The sequence below is a fragment of the Malurus melanocephalus genome, unplaced genomic scaffold, assembly GCF_030028575.1.
Source record: "Malurus melanocephalus ecotype Western Australia unplaced genomic scaffold, MMel_1.1 scaffold_883, whole genome shotgun sequence".
Lineage (NCBI taxonomy): Eukaryota > Metazoa > Chordata > Aves > Passeriformes > Maluridae > Malurus > Malurus melanocephalus.
The window spans coordinates 43,045-61,508 of record NW_026624115.1 but is presented as its reverse complement, the minus strand read 5'-3'; the positions used below and the strand labels follow the sequence as shown (position 1 = coordinate 61,508).

The window sequence follows — 18,464 nt, the reverse complement described above, 5'->3', positions numbered from 1 at the left end:
TTTTGTGTGTTCTGTGTCTTTAGCAGGTTTCCATTTTCTYATGCTGCTTTATGTGAAAAAGAGCTTAAAAACAAACCAACAAACAACACACTTCACAGCAGAAACTTCTGTTGACAGTATTTCGTTGAAATAACCTAGAAATAAMCATAGCATTTCTGTATTTTGAATTGTTTTTTATTGGTTGGGTTTTTTTYYYYKRWKGRMMMYKWAAAAWTTWWTTTCATTTGCAGTTTAAGATCCTAAATGTACCGATGTCTTCCCAACTTGCTGCAAACCATTGGAACCAACAGCAAGCGGAACAGGAGGAGAGAATGAGAATGAAAAAGCTCACTTTGGATATCAATGAACGGCAAGAACAAGAGGACTATCAGGGTAAGARACTCTGCAGAAAGTATTATTTGTGATAATTAGCAGCTGAAGTTCTAAATATTGATTTGCAATACTTACAGGAAACTGTATTATGGGTTTCAGTCATTTATTGTTTACTCCCTGCTCTTTATACTTGAAGAAGTCTTTGTAGCTGTTCCATGAAAGGGCGTTTTCAAAGTGGGTCTCCAATTTCAGCATTTCCATTTATTTTGGAAAAGGGGAAGAACTGAGATAGTTTTTTAAAATTAAAGTAATACAAAATTAATCTGATATTGACTGCAAGACAGTTCAGTTGGATACAAGATTAATTCTGTGCGATGTAAACTCTGCTTTTAAGCTATTAATAGGTGTTCTAGATATTGATAGTATTTAGACTCTTCATTAGTCTTGCTGAGATTTGCAAATACTGATGTAACCTTTACCAGAGAAATGCAAAATGTAAAGGCTCTAGGAGTCCTCAAATCTGGAACATAAGCATATATTAACAAAATGAAGGTTTCATACAGATTGTGTAATTAACTTGTTTTTTGAAGATATGCAAGTTAGGCAGTTTGGAGCCTGGACAGATTGAAGCAAACAGTTAATCCAGAAGATCATACAGTCCCCAARCAGGTGCAGCTGATGRTGTTCAGTTGTTGGACGGTTTGTTTTGGGTTGTGGTTTTTTTAGATTCTACTTCCCTTGGCTTACTCAGATAGTAAACAAAGCCAGCCCAATAAAACCGATGTTTTATGTTAGCATTTCCATTTAACATATCAAAAGTTTTTTTTCGTGAAGATGTTGTAGTTTGGTGCTAATCACAGTGTAAGTAATTAATTAGCAGGAAATCTCATTTAAGGTATTTAGTGAAAGGTCATTGTTCATCAAAAAGTGGGAAATAATTAAATTAAAGCAGTTCTAATTGTAAAACACTATGGAATCCAGTACTCCTTGCAGAACTTTGATAGTACCAGAACTAAAGTTGTAATTGTAAAAAGGAGTACCTTCCAAAGTGTCTGCAGAGCTCTGAAATATAACACATTATATTCTTAGTTTTAAATATAGTAATTAGCTCAAAAACTTCTTTTCTGTGACATTGCTCTTAAAAAGCCCACTTCTGAAAAAGGAAGAGTAAGYGTTGACTCTAGAATTAGACATTTTAGTGCTTGTCTCAGAGTTTTTGCAGATTAGATACTTCTGATATTTCTACTGGTCAAGGTGTTTGGTTTTATGCCCTGTTATATGACTTTGTTGATATCTTTAAAAGCCCATTTAATCTAGGACTTTGTTGTGAGCAATTGTGCTTTTTAATTTTGTGTAATCCAAAAACATTGGATTACATTGATTCATTTCTGTTGGACAAAACTGATATCAATTGATAGCTGGTAATAGGCATTTCTTTTAAAATTATTTTCTCATAGATTTTTATTTAGTTGCTGTGTATAAAGCTTTTATGCAGGAAGGAAATCAACACAAAAGAAAAATGGTTTTCCATAATTGACATCCCTTTTTAAAACGGCTGTTGATCCATCTTATTAACATGGGTGTAATATACAAAGTAAAACCAAACTAAAAACGACCTTTTAATCAGGTTAAACTAAACAGGCCAAATTACGTTCTCCTTTGGAACTATTTTTTATTTAGATTTTCTGCAGCTGATTGTTACTTTTGAAGAGTCATCCTGTCTGTAACAAGTTGGTACCTACCTATTTTACAAAAGTGTAAGGTTAAAATTTCTGTTTCATGCTTTGAAGTTACCAAGACAGGAAGAATTCTCAGTTTCTGGAAGAATGCCTCAGGGTTGTCCCAACGTTTGCACATGTACTTGTTGTTCTTTTCATCTGCACAGGGTAGCTAATGGATTGAAATTCACAAGTGTACTTCAAAGTAGTATCAGATAATGATTTAATGTTTGAGCAAAGCTTATTGTATTACAAACATTTTTTAATTTAAAGAACTATTAGGAGCTTGGGTGGCTCTCTRATTTAGACTGGTACTTTTCTGTGTGGATTATTTATTCTCTTCACTAAAAAACCAAGGTGGTTTGGTGATGTGTCTTCAGCCAAGAAAACACTGTGCCCCCCTGCTGTCTCTGCCTTCTGTTCCCTTCTCCTGTACTGAACTTCCCAGTCCCGTATTTCCTTCCACCTGCCACGTGGAAAACAGCAGAGGCAGAAGTGCACGTACTTGTTCATTCATTGTTTGCTGCTCACACCTGGCTGGCAGTGTACCCTCTTCTGGTTTTCCTCCTGAGTCTCCTCATTGCCCCCAGGAGTCTGTCCTGGCACGTGGGATTGTTGGGAAGGATGACATTTCATGATCTTCACAAACGTGGGCTGTCACTGTGTTCAGTGGCTTCCTTTGCCATTGCCAGGTGCTGAATAGGCAGTGTACAGAGCATGAATGCAGGGGTTATTGACTGATGGCACAGATACTGTATGTTGAATCATCCCAGTTTCTCAAGGACTGGATAACTTTACTTAAAGCTTCACCTGCATTTCATAAATGGTGAGGGGACCTCCTTAGAGTCCCTAGTTCTGTCCTRTGCAGGTCATTGAGAGCAGTGGTGGAAGTGTGTGTGGAGCAGGTGATGGGTGTGTGTCTCCAATAAGATTACCAGAGATTAGAGAACCAGACAGAGCAGACTTTCAAACATAATCTGTTTAACAGCTTATTCCACTTTTCCCCTTCATTTATCCCATCTGTCTGTTTGCTGAGTAATRTAGATCCTTGCTCAGGTGGACTGTCAGGAATACTTTCCATTAGATGGATTAACAGATGGGCAGAGGTTACCTGGCAGTTCCTGTGATGTATCTCTATARTTATATTGGCTAATTAATAACCATAACTTAGCCTGGTAAAGAGACTTTTTTTTATCATTACAAAAATGAAATGGTAGAAACTGAGTTTTACCAAATCTCAAAATCTCAAAATACAATAACATCCTAGCTTAATTTGCCCAAGGGTTGGCTGTCCAGGGTTAAACTGGGTAGTGTGACCTGCTTTCTGCACCCACCAAATGATTCCTACTCATGATAAAGTGAAAAATTCCATCCATGGGACAGCTGGTGCAATGTAGGTCAGCTGAGTCACCTTCTTCAGGTGCCTGYCTTCCCTGGAAAGGGATCCAATTATGCCAAGCTTAGACTTAAATACCTGACTGGCAATGCCTAATTTTAGGAGAGGTTTCTTGCTGAGTCTTTAATTGGCAGCAGCATTGTCCAGTTGTTACTATTCCGGGGAGCTTTAATGTTGATGCCCCTCATGCTGCTGTGAGTCTTTGTTCCTGATCATTGATGAAGAAAGCGGTGGCTGATGTGTTTAGAAAGAGAAGGTCACAGGCCCTTTTTTAAGCATCTGTGATGAAAACCATTGCTGGCAGTTCCTTCTGCAGGAACATCTGGAAAKGCAAGTTCATATTGTGGGGTAGCTTGAGTTTATCAAAGCTGTAGATGCAATTTGGTAACTTTCTCTAATTCTGAGGAATAACTTGACGAGTGTTAACTCTACAGCAAAGTGTAAGTATAAATGGCAGTGAAATGTGCTTGTGTAAATTCCATTGTAAAATGATGCATAGAAAATGTATTTAACTTCCTTCTATTTAACTTTCTTCTGCCTGAATTCCCAGAAATGTTGCAGTCTCTGGCACAGCGTCCAGCTCCAGCAAATACTAATCGTGAGAGGCGGCCTCGTTACCAGCATCCGAAGGGAGCACCTAATGCAGATCTAATCTTTAAAACCGGTGGGAGGTAGGACAATCTTCCTTTAAATGTGGTAATTCTGGTTCTGGGCAAGTAATTRCCTTCATAATTGAAACAGATAATGATCTCTTTAGTGAGTGTGTTGGGCAGTCGTTTTCATTCTAAAGCATTCTCTTAAAATGCCAAGCAATGTTTTTTGCTTCTAAGTAGTATCTGTACCTCCTTAACAGTTTGGAAGCCAAAAGGTTATTTTTCAGTTGTGAAATGCSTGGTAGAATCTGAGCCTCTTTTTGTAGGGGAGAAGATGCAAGTCTGCTTTCTCAGTGAGAGGGGGAGAGGATTTTTTTTTAGCATCTGCAAAAATTCCCATTATGCTCTTTCTGTGTGGTGTGAATTTGTCAGTTATTCCTCTGTATTTGATGCCCTGAACGAAAAGTAAATATAATAAAGGTGGGGAAGTGGGAGGAGAACTTTCAATTTATGATGTGCAAGAGTGTACCAAAATTAGCATTAATATGAAAAGAGTCATTCCTGATTACTTAATGATTGTTGTGAGGCTTTAGTATGTCTTTTCTCACTCAGAGTGAGCTGGCAAATAAACCACTAAATTAGCCCTGCAGCACGAATTTGAATAGACAGAGTTTTGGGTGAAACGCAGACTTGCTTTCATGTTCCTCTTTTCTTTGCAAGTTAATTTTGAAGGTGGATTGATAGGAGCAGCAGCTGGGAAGGGACAGTTTACCTAAGTTAATGTAATGTATTATTCCTGTGTACCAGTAGCATTCTCAACATCTTCGTGGTGCATATTTATGATCATTTTGTAATGTCCTGATGATCACTTACTCCACTGAGACCTCATAGAGACACTACTTGAACAAAAACCCCCATTTTTTAAAAGATTGCAGTTTAAAATAAATGGTTTTTTTAAAATGAACCAGATGTAACTGAATAAAATGAKCAGTGCCTTCCATTTAGCTTTTTCATATCACTGTGACCTAATGCTGTTTTAGGAATACAAGGTATTCAGTTTCACTGAATTGCCACAATACTTGCAGGTGTTTCATAAATAGCTGCAGTCTTCTGTTCTTCCAGGCACGAGGAGCATTCTACAGTTATTCTTCAAATACARCAGTCAGACCAGTAGATGTGTTATCTGTAGATATCTTTTAAATRCATTTCTTTAGAAATTTTTTTATATTCAGGTGTTGAAGGGACTTAACTGGGAAGTAGGTCAGACATTTTCCAGCAAACAGCTTGAGTATGTTTGCTTGTTTAAGTGCCATGCACTTGCAATGCTGATGCAGTTTTGTATGATGGAATTTACTCTTTGTTCCTTTTAATCCATGAGCTCTTTAAAACAGAGACCAGGAAGTTTGTTTTAGCAGGTGTATTTTATTTGTTGTATACTGCAGTGCTCTGCCTGGCAGTCACGCATTGGTTGAGCCATCTCAGCCTGCAGTAAGGGAACTGTATTTTTCTTAAATCCATTTATTTATTGGAGACTGTGGGTCCACCGATGCCTTCCCAGTGGCACAGACTGTCTGTTGCTTGTGTTTTTAGATCCTGTCATTTATGGGATCTATTGAAAACTGTCTTGTGACTTTGAAGRGTGCACTGCAGTCTCTGCCCAGACCCCCCTCATGCTTTGTTAAGAGGTTGCCCCGTGGATTCTGAGCACACTGGAGTATSTTGCTGAGAGCAGATAGGAACTGAGCTGCAAAATTTAATATCTGTTTAGAGGAGGTTTCACATTCCTCCATGCCTGAACCAACGTGTGTAACRCAGATGTTATCACTTCCATAAGTACACTGTGTTGTGTTGCTGCTTCTTTGTGCGTGAACATGACTGATATGTTGTTTTCTTGCAAAATAATTCAGACTTAGTGGAAATGGTAGTTTGCTGCTTTCTCTAAGCTACGCAACTTTTTATTTTAAATTTCTTGAGGTTAGGGATCATCAGAGTAAATAAATCTGGTTGATTCCCCTGGAATGCACAGTGTGACAGGTTCTGATAGCTGAGGTAGGGATGAGGCCTTGCATTTCAGATAGTGTTGAGAATAGAGAAATTGATTTCTTGTTTTTACCTTTGCTTTTGTGCTGCTAAACATGGCCTAGCCACTGTATTTCAAACACCATTTAGGAAGTTAAAKCCAAATCTACCTATTGTAACAGTTCAGAAGTTGTCATTTCAGATATTAATGAAGGCAGCATTTGGTTCTTTCATATCTTTTTGGCTTTGAACAACTGGATCTCGCTAAGCCATTAACCCTATATATGTTTTTAAAAAAGGAGAAATCTTTTGCAGCATTTACTTGATTTCTCCTCTACTAATGTCAGTGTTCTGTACTAAAGTGAATGCWGTGAGATTTACAGGCTTTGCCAGACTTCTTATTATTTAGTACGTGCAAAATGCTGGATCAAAAATTGGAATTTATTCCTGTTTGCTTGGAATTGCCTGCTTGTATTGCCTCAGGTTTTGAGACCTGCTAATCCTGTAAGGAGGAGATTCTTTCTGGGATTCGAACATGTAAGAATGACTGGCCTTGAAGATAATTTACTGTGACTCCATTAAAAGTAGGGTTCCTTGATTTGCTTCAGCAGAACTGGGAAGAAAAAACTTTTCTCTCTTGCCTCCATTTCTGTAGCATTTGTGTGTTAACAGAGGCCTTTTTGGCTCTCAGGATATTAAACTGCCTCTTTCAGGAAACACAAAATTTACTAAGGTAATTCTTTTGGTGATGGGATTATCATAAAAATAGACTTTTACAGTTATGAACAGCTTGTTAAAAATAAAGTGGTTTTCCTTTGTTTAAGAGGATTGAGATGCTTTAAATGGCATGGTTTTAAAATGAAATGAAAATAACGACATTATATAAATCTATTTAAAAATATTGATTACCAAGAAAGTCAAATTTCTCCCTGTTACTATTTCTTCTCTTGAGAAGCAGGGCCTTACCAAGGATTTTGTCTTGTTAAACCTCTCCTTATTAAAAGTAGTAATCTGAAAATTTGTTGCTGTTTTGAAAGTGTAGCGAAGAAGGGCCAAAGTTCCCCTGGGGATGCAGGTATAGGCTGGCAAACCAAATCATACTCAAGTKAAATGGTGATTTTAGATCTCCTGTTTACATCTGACTCTTATTGCTCTTTAACCCATTTAATAAAGAAAAATGAAGCATAATGGTAATAACAGGATGCTGRGATTTTATTAGCTAAATATTCTCATCATAAAGAATATTGCATTAATGCTGAAAAATCCGAGTTWGGTAATAAGGAGAAATGTGCATTTAACATGGTTTCCTGTTTCAGCTACTGGACCAACACAATTCATACATCACCTGTCATGAAGCTGATGCATTAACAATACTGTTYTATGAAGCTTTGAATTCACTTCTTRTTGAGATGAGCRTTTCAAACACAGCTAAGAAATTCCAACCCCTGTTTTCAGCTTTTTCATGGGAGGAGAGCAAAGGGAGGAATACGGGAGGGAGGCTCCAAATCCTGCAGCTGCTTCTGGTGGACTGCACTGCAGCTGAACAAAAAGAATAAGAAAAGCCTCAGGTGTTTGCCTTGGTAGGATGGTGCTTGTTGAGTAGGATGGTGCAAGCTAGGTGTGAGTCTAACACAGACAGAAAAGTTGGAGAGAAAACATGATCACAGTAGTTCAGAGGGCAATGGAAGGCAACCTTGTGTTCGTTAGCTGTGCTCAATTGGAAAGACTCTTGTGTTGCAAAAAGTTCTTTCACTTCAAATAATAACAACTACCTACCAAAACCCCCTGCTGCTTTGTGGCCTTCTGGAAACCAGCTGCCAATCCCCAAAACATCTTCCTGCTCCCAGCCCACTCTGCACACTGACTTTGGTTTCACTTTGTCAGAGGGTTTTATTTTTGATGAACAGATGAGAATATAAAATAACTTGCAGAAGTTAAGATTCTCTTACTTAGGTGAGTCCAGCTTTTGTGGTTTATTTGAATTTGTGAGTTCACAGTATGGAAGGTGATGAGTCATATTTGTTAGGTTTTTAATGGACACTGTGGTGTTTTCTGCTCCATGTTCCCAGTTTTGGTTAGTGTGATTAGCAAGGAGAGAGAACAAAGTGCATTGAAGCAGAAATTGGTTGAGAAAAGCAAAGCAGGGAGTGAGTTGGGAAGGGAGGTGTTTGGAGCTGAAAATTTGTGAGACYTATGCAGAAATGCAACACTGCAGAAATGCAGTGTTGTGGATTGGAGGGCACGGGGGGATTAGGGAGAAGTATGAAATCCAACTTCAAAGGTCTCACRTGTTTAGAAATAAAATGATTTTTTRTGATCTTGTGATGTCAGCAACATGCAGAAATGAGTCGATCATTGATTTCCTGGRCACTTCTCAGTTTAAGCTGTGATGTCTTGCTGACTGAGCTTTCCCAGCTCCACAAGTGCCATGGATCTGTGATTATCTCATAGCCTATGGTGTGATGTTTCTGTGTGTTTTCATGGCTTCCAGTTTTCTGCTTTAGCCATGGTTTGGTTGAAGAGGTTCTATGTATTTCTCTGTCATAGGTGTTAATGTGTTAATGTTCAGCAGTGGCATGAGAAGCCAGTATGAATTTTACACAAATTAATACCTGTGTCAGTGGGAGGATGGGGAGTGTGAGAGGAGACTGCAAAGAATTGATTCCTTTTACACAGAGAGCTCAAGATKGTTTTAATTACATCTGTGTACTGAGTTTGACCTTACTAAATACAGGTTTGGATCAAGTTTACTAGTTTGGACACAAGTGTGAAATACCTGGTTTGGGAAAAACTACTACTGCTAGTTTTGGCTGCAGCAGCACCTTGCTGTAATCCACTGAAACACGGATCTGCTCCCTGCATGTACTSGTACCTGCTGGTTCAGGAGAGTCATTTTGACCAAGTTAGAAGCATGCAGCCCATTCCAATATTTTTTCTTCCCTCCCCATCAGCAGTAGAATTATTTTTAAGAGGACATGGAGAGGTAAAAGCATGATCCTGCAATTCAGTGATGGGTTTTTTTTCTTCAGTTGTAACGTTCTGCAAGTGAGATGTCAGTCTACTAAATAAATCAAAATTAAAGTTCCTTTCTATTGAAAGCACRTAGCCAGTATTCCTGATATCAAGAKTGCCAMAAAGAATTAGAAAATGACATTATGGAACATGAAAAGGTTGTTAAGACCAAATAATAGAAGCAGTYCTGCAGTGAGTTCTAGTGATGCATCAGCTTGGGACTTCCTGGCAAAAATACACGGTGTGTTTAAAACACAGAAAATACTGGATATCAAAACAAAGCAACACATACAAATACAAAATTAGTATGAAAGTTTCACCTGGTACAAGAGATGCAGACATTACCATGTCCAGTTAACATTTTTCTTCCAAGATTTTCAGTAAAAAMCAGCTTTAGATGAAATGACTGCTCCAACAAACACTGGAGGTTTATGCCCTGATGTAAAGAAACTTGAACTATTGTGTTTATGTGATAAAAACACTGGATGCATAGCCCTGAAACTTTCTTGGAATTATTAATGTTGAAGTTTTATTTTGCTGTGTATTATTAATTTTAATTTGTAGCCTAGAAATCAGCTGAAAACAAACCCAGATACAGTAACTGCARTTGTGCTGAAGTTAGTGACACTGGGGTAGCGTTAGTCTGGATTGCCCTGGTCCTTTTGAATCCCCTGTCTRCAAACTGGTGTCATTTTTCAATGCATTTCTATGTTCTTTGGAGGATTAAATGTGACTTTTTGTGGGTAGGAATGTGTTTCATGAAAGAGAGATGATGGAATATTTTAATGCAGCTGTTGACTCTRAAAAAAGGTTCTAACCAATAATTCACCTGTGGAAAGCCCTTTGTAACATTTCTGCAGAATTTCTRAGCATTTAGAAACTGCATGGAAAGATGAAAACTTTTACAATAACTCATTTTTTCAACAAATTCCCAGCTCAGCTGTGTGCTTCAGTAGTTCAGCATCTCATCTGGGATGATAAGGTGCAGATTATCCCCCTTTTGTCCGATGTGGCCTTTTGAAATGTCTGTGCAGAAAACAGAAATATGTAACTTTCTTTTAGAGGGTAAAAGAGTATCAGAATGAGTGTCAGCTGCTTTCAGGGGCYGAGCACCTCCAACTGAACTGATTCCCCCTCCTCTCTTCCCACAGGAGACGTTGATCCAGCCGCCAGTGTCATTTCATTAGGTCCTGTATCTCTGGTGTTGTGGAGTCCTCCAGCGATTAAACGAGAGCAGTGGACACATCTCAGCATGTCAGTCTAGAGCGTTCAGAACCGAAACCTGGGACAGGCTGGGGCCGTGGGGCACGAAGAGCAGCCTCCCCTCTCCCCCCCCACCCCCCCAAAAAAAGCTTTTTGTTATGGGAACCGCGTTGAGGGTTAATCTTCTCATAGGAGCAGAAGCAAACGAACGAGATGGGGAACTTGACCGGCGAGCAGCTCGGTGAGAGCCGAGATCAGCCTGGATTCAGACGATTACACTGGAATGGGAAGGGCCTTTGGCAGCACAGCTTGCAGGGAAACAAAGCTCTGAACTCGCCACAAGTTATGTTGTTTCCGACTCGAGCACTTGGTGTTGGAAGGATGTTCTTTAGGGGCTGCAAATCTACAGTAGAAAAATGTAGAGCAAATGGCAAAATCCAGAAGAAAACCCTGCCGAGTAGGATAACTTCTTAAACACTCCTCAGCGAGGATGTTCTTAGTTAAGGATGAGCCTTTTGCTGCCAGATGTGCCAGAAAGGGGGTGGGGAGGGGTGAAAAACTGAAGAGCCAAGGAGGTAAAATGTCTGTTAAGGTCTAAAATAGAAAGTGAAGTTGATGAACACAGGGTGTTGACTCGTACTGCTTGGAACAGCCTGACACCAGCCTAAAGACAGGGATATAGTTGAGCCCATTGTATGTATCATTGAAAACCAAAACGTGCCAGTCAGCATAACAGGAGGATGTCAAGGAGTGGATCCAAATATTTTGTTGATCTTCATGGGTTGATAAGCCTCTGTGTCTATTGAAACAAACAAAAAGTTAAAAAAAAAAAAAAAGATTTAAGTCTGGAAACAAGTAGAATTTTTATTTTTTTCTAAGTAGAAATGAGGTTTCTTGGTCTGTTTCTGACAATCTGTTATTTATTAGCRTAGGGTTTTGTTTGCTTTCAGGTAGAGGTAGTTCATTGAGTTAAGGAGCCCATCTGTATGTTACTACTAATTCTTTTTTCTAGCTCTTTTAAAATCCTTTTTACCACTGGTTTTGGTTTCTGCATGTAGGAAGAGAGACTTGTAAAATTGTAACATTTCATACAGAAATGCCGCCCGATCTTCACCAGCTTCAGAAATCTGACCTTTGCCAATGCTGCAATAAAGTGTTGTAATTTAGAGTCGGTGTCTGCTTCTTGACATTCAGATTGTTCTTTGGAAATGATGTTTTGAAGGGTTTGTGGTGCACTTTGGGCTCTAGTTCAGACAGGAATTCCAGGTCTTTCATTCAAGTCTTATGTGATTTTTTTCCTATAATTTTCTCCCACATGAAATTCATGGGTATTTTTATTAATCACATTTGTAACTCTGAGCTCCTCCAGGAATTCTCCTACATCGATATGACCATATCTTCTGGTCAGATGTAATTTCCACTTCCCCGAAGAACAATGCCTACCAATTCCTAATAGCAAATTAAGCATCTAATTGTGGTTCAGAGTAGAGTCAGCTTCCTTTTCTCAACATGCTGCTTAGTTTCCAAGACATTTAATTTATCTAGGTTGAGTAACTGCATAAAAATAAAACATTAGCTCTGTTTTGTATGTGTCAATCCAATGCCTTGGATGGAATTGGAATCAATGGAAATGTCTTTATAAAATTATTTGCTAAAAATAGATTGGGGTCACCTGGGGATTTTCCTGACTTAAGGCTGAAATCAAAAAACAGTTCAGTGAAATCTTCTGAAGTTTAATTTTAAAATCAATTATTCTAATGTTGTGCTAGAGTGAAATAATCAAGATTGAATGTACGGGAACAAACTTTTTGGCAGGGCCTGTTGCAGTAGGACAAGGGGTGATGGTTGTAAACTAAAAGAGTGCTGACTTAATTTAGATAYAAGGAAGRAAATTTTTACAGTGAGGGTGATGAGATGCTGGCACAGATTTCCCAGAGAGGTGGTGGGTGTCTCGTGCCTAGAGATGCAGGATTTCAACCTCATGTAGTTGAAGCTGTCCCTACACACCAGAGGTGTKGAACTGGATGACTTTTAGAAGTCCCTTCCYTTCCAACCCAAACCATTCCATGATCTACTGAAAAATACCAATTTTTATCCAGTTTATTCTCTGCTTTCCCATTTGCTCACCTCACACCTCATGTGGTTGGATGCTTGGTCTTGCACAGCAGTTTCACCGCCTGATCACGTGCAGGTTGTTCCTGCAGGGATTGTTTGGTTCCCTCTCGTGTCAGTAGAATSCTTTGCCTTCCTTTAAAGGGTGGTTAAAATGGCTGGGTGTGCAGCCTGGGTTGATAAAGGAACGGGAATAGCCTGTTTTGGTCAGCGTTTGTTTCCTATGAATATTGCTGCTTTATCCAGATTACAGGATGTTTATTTTAAGTAATGAAATTGTATTTAATGTCTCTGCTTCTCTTTCTCTGCAGYGCAGTGGCCCCCAGCTGTGTCAGGTCCCTGGGGAAGTCATTCCAAATTCCACCTGTGGCACAGTTGGGTAGGGCAGAGGATGTTCCCTGAGAACCCTTTCTCATGGGGTGCTGGTTGAAGGTGCCCTTGCAAAGAGCATTTCTGCAGAATTGATCCTGAGCCTACTAGGAAGGAGTTAAATCTGGGAAAACATATGTAGATGAAGGACAAACTGTTTCATACCCTTGATTATGTAACAGATTTCTGTTATCTTACTGTGGAAAGAATTTGGGCTAAAGTCAGGCCTTGGCATTCGGAGTTATCTTCACTGACGTGAGGCTCCTCGAGCTGACGAAGTGTGTTGTAGGTTTGTGCCTCAGTTTTTGATTGTAATTTCTCTTCCCTCATCTCTCAAGCTCTTAAAGCTCAAGGCAGGGACTTGGGGGAATGAAGAACTTTCCATCATAGGAGACAATTTGGTGGCCACCCGAGGAACCTGAATGTGCCTGAGTCCCTGTAAMCCGACAAGATGGGTCTGAGGCCATCCCAGGCTCCTGTGAGGGGGTTCTGAGCAGCCTGGTAACGTGAAAGGGGCCCCTGCCCATGGCAAAGGATGGAACTGGATGGGCTTTAAGGTTCCTTCTGACCCAAACCATTCCATGATTTATGGTGCATCTCTTGAAAGCTGTTGGAGCTGAGGTGCTGTGTTGACCCTTGCTCAGGGATGGAGCTCTGGGAAGCTCTGAAATTGGTATTTGATCCAGGAATGCCAATACTCACAGGCAACACCTTGACCTCCTGCTGGCACTATCAGGCATCTTTCTCTACCCACAATGATGGAATGTGATAAAAGACAAAAAGGTATAAATCTTTCTTTTGTGAATTGCTGAGTTTGCAGACTTTCTGTAATCTCAACTTCCCAGGCCTGCAGTGAGAGAAATCCATTGGGCTGTTGGTTATGTAGATATAAAGTACAGTGATGCATACATTGCACAGTGCACATAATTTTGTGKGTATTCAGGCTTAGGAAACCACCTCTATTGTGGAATCTGCCTTATTTCCTTAAGCTCAGCATTTTTCCCTTTGCCTGTTCCAGCAGGGCAGTCWGTGTGTGTTTGGCAGGGCTGCAGGATGAGCTGTGAGGAGCTGCTGTGTCCGGCTCGGGTGCTTTGCTGACGCTGTTGTCTCTGCTTTATGGGGGAGTGTTTGACTCAGTAAATGCAGAGCTGTGCAGAATGGGGAGCAGCTCTGGATGGGCATTCCCAACCCCACAGATCCAGGTGGGATCTGCATTGCTGAGGCTGAGCAATGGACACTCCGTGTGTCCAACTGGCAGGACCCAGGTGGGTTGGGAAGTATAAATGGAGGTGGATAAATGAAAAAGTGAGTTAACAAATTAACTAATTACTATTGTCCCCCMAAAGTGGTGCTGTAGTACTAGGGCTGTGTGTCCTTGCCAGGTGAGTGAATACTTCCAAAATTAATCCATCGATAATGATGCCAGGAGCCTGCTGTTGCCCCTTCATAAATACATCATTTTTTTTCCTTATTTTTTCCCTTCTTTGAGCTTCATCACTAATTTGCTCCTTGCTGAGGTTTTCCTCAGCCATGCACTGCTCTGCCCTGCTGAAGATGCTCCTCTGAGATGACACCTCACTGTCTCCTCAGAACTCCACTATAAATAGATTCTTTCCAGCTACTCCTAAGGAAATCCCAGTGTACTGCAAGTAGGAAACTATTTGAGCAGGAATCAAACAAATGAGCAAATGTCAAAATATTTACTTGCATTGTTTGAACTATAGACTTTGCTTTTAGGTTATTATTGTTGGTGTGATTGTGCCAAACACTTGGTGTTTGTGATCCTCGTTAGAAGAGCAAACAGTGCTCTGTGAAAARGCCTCTCTCCCTCCCTCCTTCCTTCCTTCCCTCCATTACCTGGATCCAAGCCGTCAGGCAAATAAAAAAGTGGTTGAGACGCTTAAGAAGGAGGAAGACATTTAGCTATTGCTGTTTATTTGTTCTTTGACATTTACCTGCAGGAAAAGAGTTTCTGTTGAGCAGGGGATAAAGGGGAGTGACGTTTGCTGCTGGGAACAAGTCACAGTTGACAGCCCAAGAGCTTGAAAAYTTTGCTGTATTTACCTCTTAATTGTTTTGGGGGTTGTTTTTTTTCAGGTTTTTAATTATTTACACTATATATATTAGGTACATATGCACACACATCTGTCTGTTCATGGTGAGCTAAAAATCAGGTCTCTCCTGAGAAGCAAGATTTGAATGTGAAGCTTTCAGAACCCACCTGGAGGGAGGTTGGGCTCGCTGCTGTATTAATCCTGTAATTAAATTGCTACAAGTTGCTGGAAGTGGCATCCCTGGAGTGATGGAAATGAARATAACCAAGCAGTGAGAGGGAGCTCAGAGGCAGCTGTGGCTGTTCTTATCTCTGCTCTGAGCAGCTTTTCAAATGGTGAGGGGAACAGGAAGAGCCTTTTCCTGGGAGGAAGACACAGCTTCAGTCCACTTCTCTCCGGGAATTCAGCTGAGCTGTTCCAGGCAGGCACTGCTTCCTCATCCCTCCTGTGGCAGACTTGCTTTTCCAGGAGAAAGAAGGATACAGGAGAACTTACACAGTCTCACTCTCCCCCTGCTGAAACGCCGAAGATGGGTGAATAAACCAAGTTCATTATTCAGTCTTATCCCAAATTCCACACTCATGAAAAGCAGGGGTTTATTACTGGCTGTGAGTGTTAGCTACTGTAAAATCAGAGCAGSTTTTGGATTCAGAGAAGGCCTCACTGCTGCTGCAGGGTGACAAACTGCAGCGCAAAGTGTCTGCTCTCGGCGTGGCTGGCGTGGAGCTGAGGGGGGTGTGACAGGATGCACCAGGAATTGCCCTGCTGGGCACACGGTGCCCATTTCCTGGGCTCGAGCTCACTGGAAAACAAACTCATGCCATAAATAAAAATTAAACCTGATCAGGCAAAATGAAATCTGTTTAGGAGGCAGGAAATGTTCCACGGTAATGAAGTTTGTGTCATGAAGCCTGAAGACCCTGCRGATCCTCTGCTCTTGTGCAGGGCTGGATATTGGAAATAGAAATGTGCTGACAACTGTTTCCTAATAGATGTTTTAAGTATCAAGAAATAATTCCCCTCCTGCCACAACAGCTTGTAGGAATACTGTTTTCCTTCTGGTGTCATTCCACCCTCTGATCGTCGGTACAATGGGTGGCTTATCTTCATTAATCAGAGTATGAGCAGCTCCTGGCACACGAGTCTGAGCTTCCAGGCTGTTGGATTTTTCTCCTGGGCTGGCAAGGGAATGCTACCAAAGGGGCAGGTGTGGTGGTGGGAGAGGAAGGGTGATTCAGAATTACTCCGTAAGCCTGGAAACACAAAGGTCAAGCTCATCTCTGTTCTTTTTCCTTGGCTTAACATCACTGGGAAATGCAGCCCTTGCCCTTCCTTATGGGWACAGATTAAAAAATTACAGTTTTCTGATGCTGACAATAACAGAAGCTCAGAGAGTTAAGAGCTTCCTTCGAAATGATGGGAAAAAAATACATCATAAACAGTTGAGGGTGAAGTTGACCTCCCCAACCCTGTGAGGAAATGAGCAATCCTGTTCTAACAGAGAGCTCCGAGGCTGAATCAGAGGGAAGGGACTTGCATGGGAAGCTGCAGCCAGCAGTGAGAGGAGGATGCTGTGACAGCTGCCATGGAGCACGAACTGGGCTGTGCCCAGCATGGGCTGGCAGCTCCAGGGCTCTGTGCAGCTCTGTGCTGTCRCTCCAGGCTCTGGGACGATGCTCACAGGATGCTGACACTGCTGCACTGAGCTGTGGAGCTGCTCCTGGGCTGARCAAAGCCTGGCTCAAGGACAGGGCACCTCCCACAGGTCTGTGTGGGGACACTGGGAGAGGGGTGTGCACTTACTGGGAGAGCAGGGACGTGGTTTTGTGCATCCCTTCACAGAGAGAAGCGTGATGCTCAGCAGTAACCTCTGAATCAGTCATGCCCCAGCTGTGGTTGGTGTCTGGGTAAAACATCCCTCAGCTGCCCCAGCGCCGTGTCCTTGCTGTGTGGGTCAGATGCTTTAACAGGAACTCCTCTAATCTTCCATTTGCAAAGCAGGAAAGGGAGAGGAAGGATGTCCTGGCTCCTCTACTCCAGCGCCCTGGGCAGGCAGATCCCCTGTTCAATGGATGGAAGGCACTGCTGAGCTGCACTTCCCACCCGCACCTGCTCCAGCTCCACACGGGGCTGATGGCAAACAAATCAGGAGAACTCTGCCATCGATAAGGTGAGACAGCTCCTGCTCCTGCCCAGAGCAGTGTCCCAGTGCTCMGGTGGCTGCTGGGGCAGGTGGCAGGGGCTGAACAGGTGGGAAGGGCGAATTTAGAGGGCGGACAGGGTGACACCGCTGTGGGATCAGTGCAGACACTGAACTGGGTGCAGCAATCACCGGGAAGGACTAAAGCCAGGAGCAGCTCAAGAGGCCCTGGCTGGCTGTAGCACAGGCTTTGGGAACTAGGGCTCCCTGACTCAGTGGTCAAGCAAAGGATTGTATGTATTTGTTTTCTTTTAAATTCAAACCTTCAACATACCTTAAAAAAGAGAGAAAAAGCCCCAAAACCCAAAAAAACTTTGTCCTTCAGGTAAGGATACTGTAGCAGCTGCGTTTCTTTGTGAGACAGAGATACCCCTCTGAGAAGAAAATAATGGTCCTGGGTAAGAGTGCCTCAGCAGCTTTGGGAACCACTCAGAATTAGTTTGTGATTCCWGGGGCTCTGTGAAACATTCATTAAAGCTCAGGGGCAGGTGCAAAGACCCATGAACAAAAGAGAAATTGAAGCTGAGTTGCTCCTTCATGCCTGCCAGCTGGTTTATCTACKGCTCCTTGTGCCTGCTCAGTTTAATCCCAAAGTTGCAGAAGTCTCTCCTGGTGTTTTTTTTTGGCCAGTTGGAAGTAGCAGCAGGTAATTACAGTCCAGTGGAAAATAATCTTTCCTGGCAGGTCCCTTGAGGTAAGAACACATCTGACCATTCAGTGATGCAGTCAGGGATGCACGAGGACTTTCCAGGGAAGGCATTTCCTCATTTGGGAGGAGTCACCTCACATGGGAAGATTCTGGGGGAAAAAAAAAARACCAAACAAAAACAAAAYGCACAAGACAAGGGCGTGTTCCCTTGGGAGGGTTTGGCTCCATCCAGTCTAAGGACCCTCCTTACCTCAGAGGAAAAGATATTTATAGTTTGGGAGTCAGCGTTGGGATGAAGATTGTGAATGAAGACTGTGCCTCGATGGGATTCAGGAATTAATCTGAAAGCAAGAGCAGGTGGAGCCAGCTAAGAGCTGGGATTTTTACCTTGGTGGGTTYAGCTGCACAACACTTGGAGCTTGTTCAGCAGAGTTACTCTTTGCTCAGGCCCAAACAGGACTGAAAACCTTCGAAAAGTTGCTGGGTTAAAACCACCTTGGTTCAGCCTCCTGCCTTCCCTGATCCCTCTGAGGATAACACTTCCTGAAGTTGTCTATTCCATAGGGAGGAACCAAGTTCCGTGTGAATGTATATAAAACAAGAGTCAAAACATCAAAGCTTCTTCCCCAAGCTGCAGCCACTTGAAAGTGGCTTCACCTCCAGCATGGGTGAGGCACTGGAACCTCCTTTAAGTTTCACTGCAGATGGACCAAAGTTAAATTCTCTCCCTCTGGCTCCTGGCTGGAGCTGGACACAATTACAAAAGGCCACCTGCCCTGCCCTGGCTCAGACACGCACCTGAGCCCTGAGGCAGCCCAGGGAAGCCT

The 18,464-nt window shown here is 41.8% G+C and overlaps 1 protein-coding gene across 1 annotated transcript in view; it reads left to right on the top strand.

Annotated features, from left to right (window-relative positions):
* Nucleotides 1-11,421, top strand: part of UPF2 (UPF2 regulator of nonsense mediated mRNA decay) — a 55,566-nt gene extending 44,145 nt beyond the window's left edge. Inside the window, exons 21-23 of the mRNA XM_057385871.1 lie at nt 231-372; nt 3,977-4,097; nt 10,202-11,421. Coding sequence (XP_057241854.1) covers nt 231-372; nt 3,977-4,097; nt 10,202-10,211 — 273 coding nt within the window. The 3' untranslated portion in view covers nt 10,212-11,421. The remainder of the gene's footprint in view (nt 1-230; nt 373-3,976; nt 4,098-10,201) is intronic.
* The last annotated feature ends 7,043 nt before the right edge of the window (nt 11,422-18,464 follow it).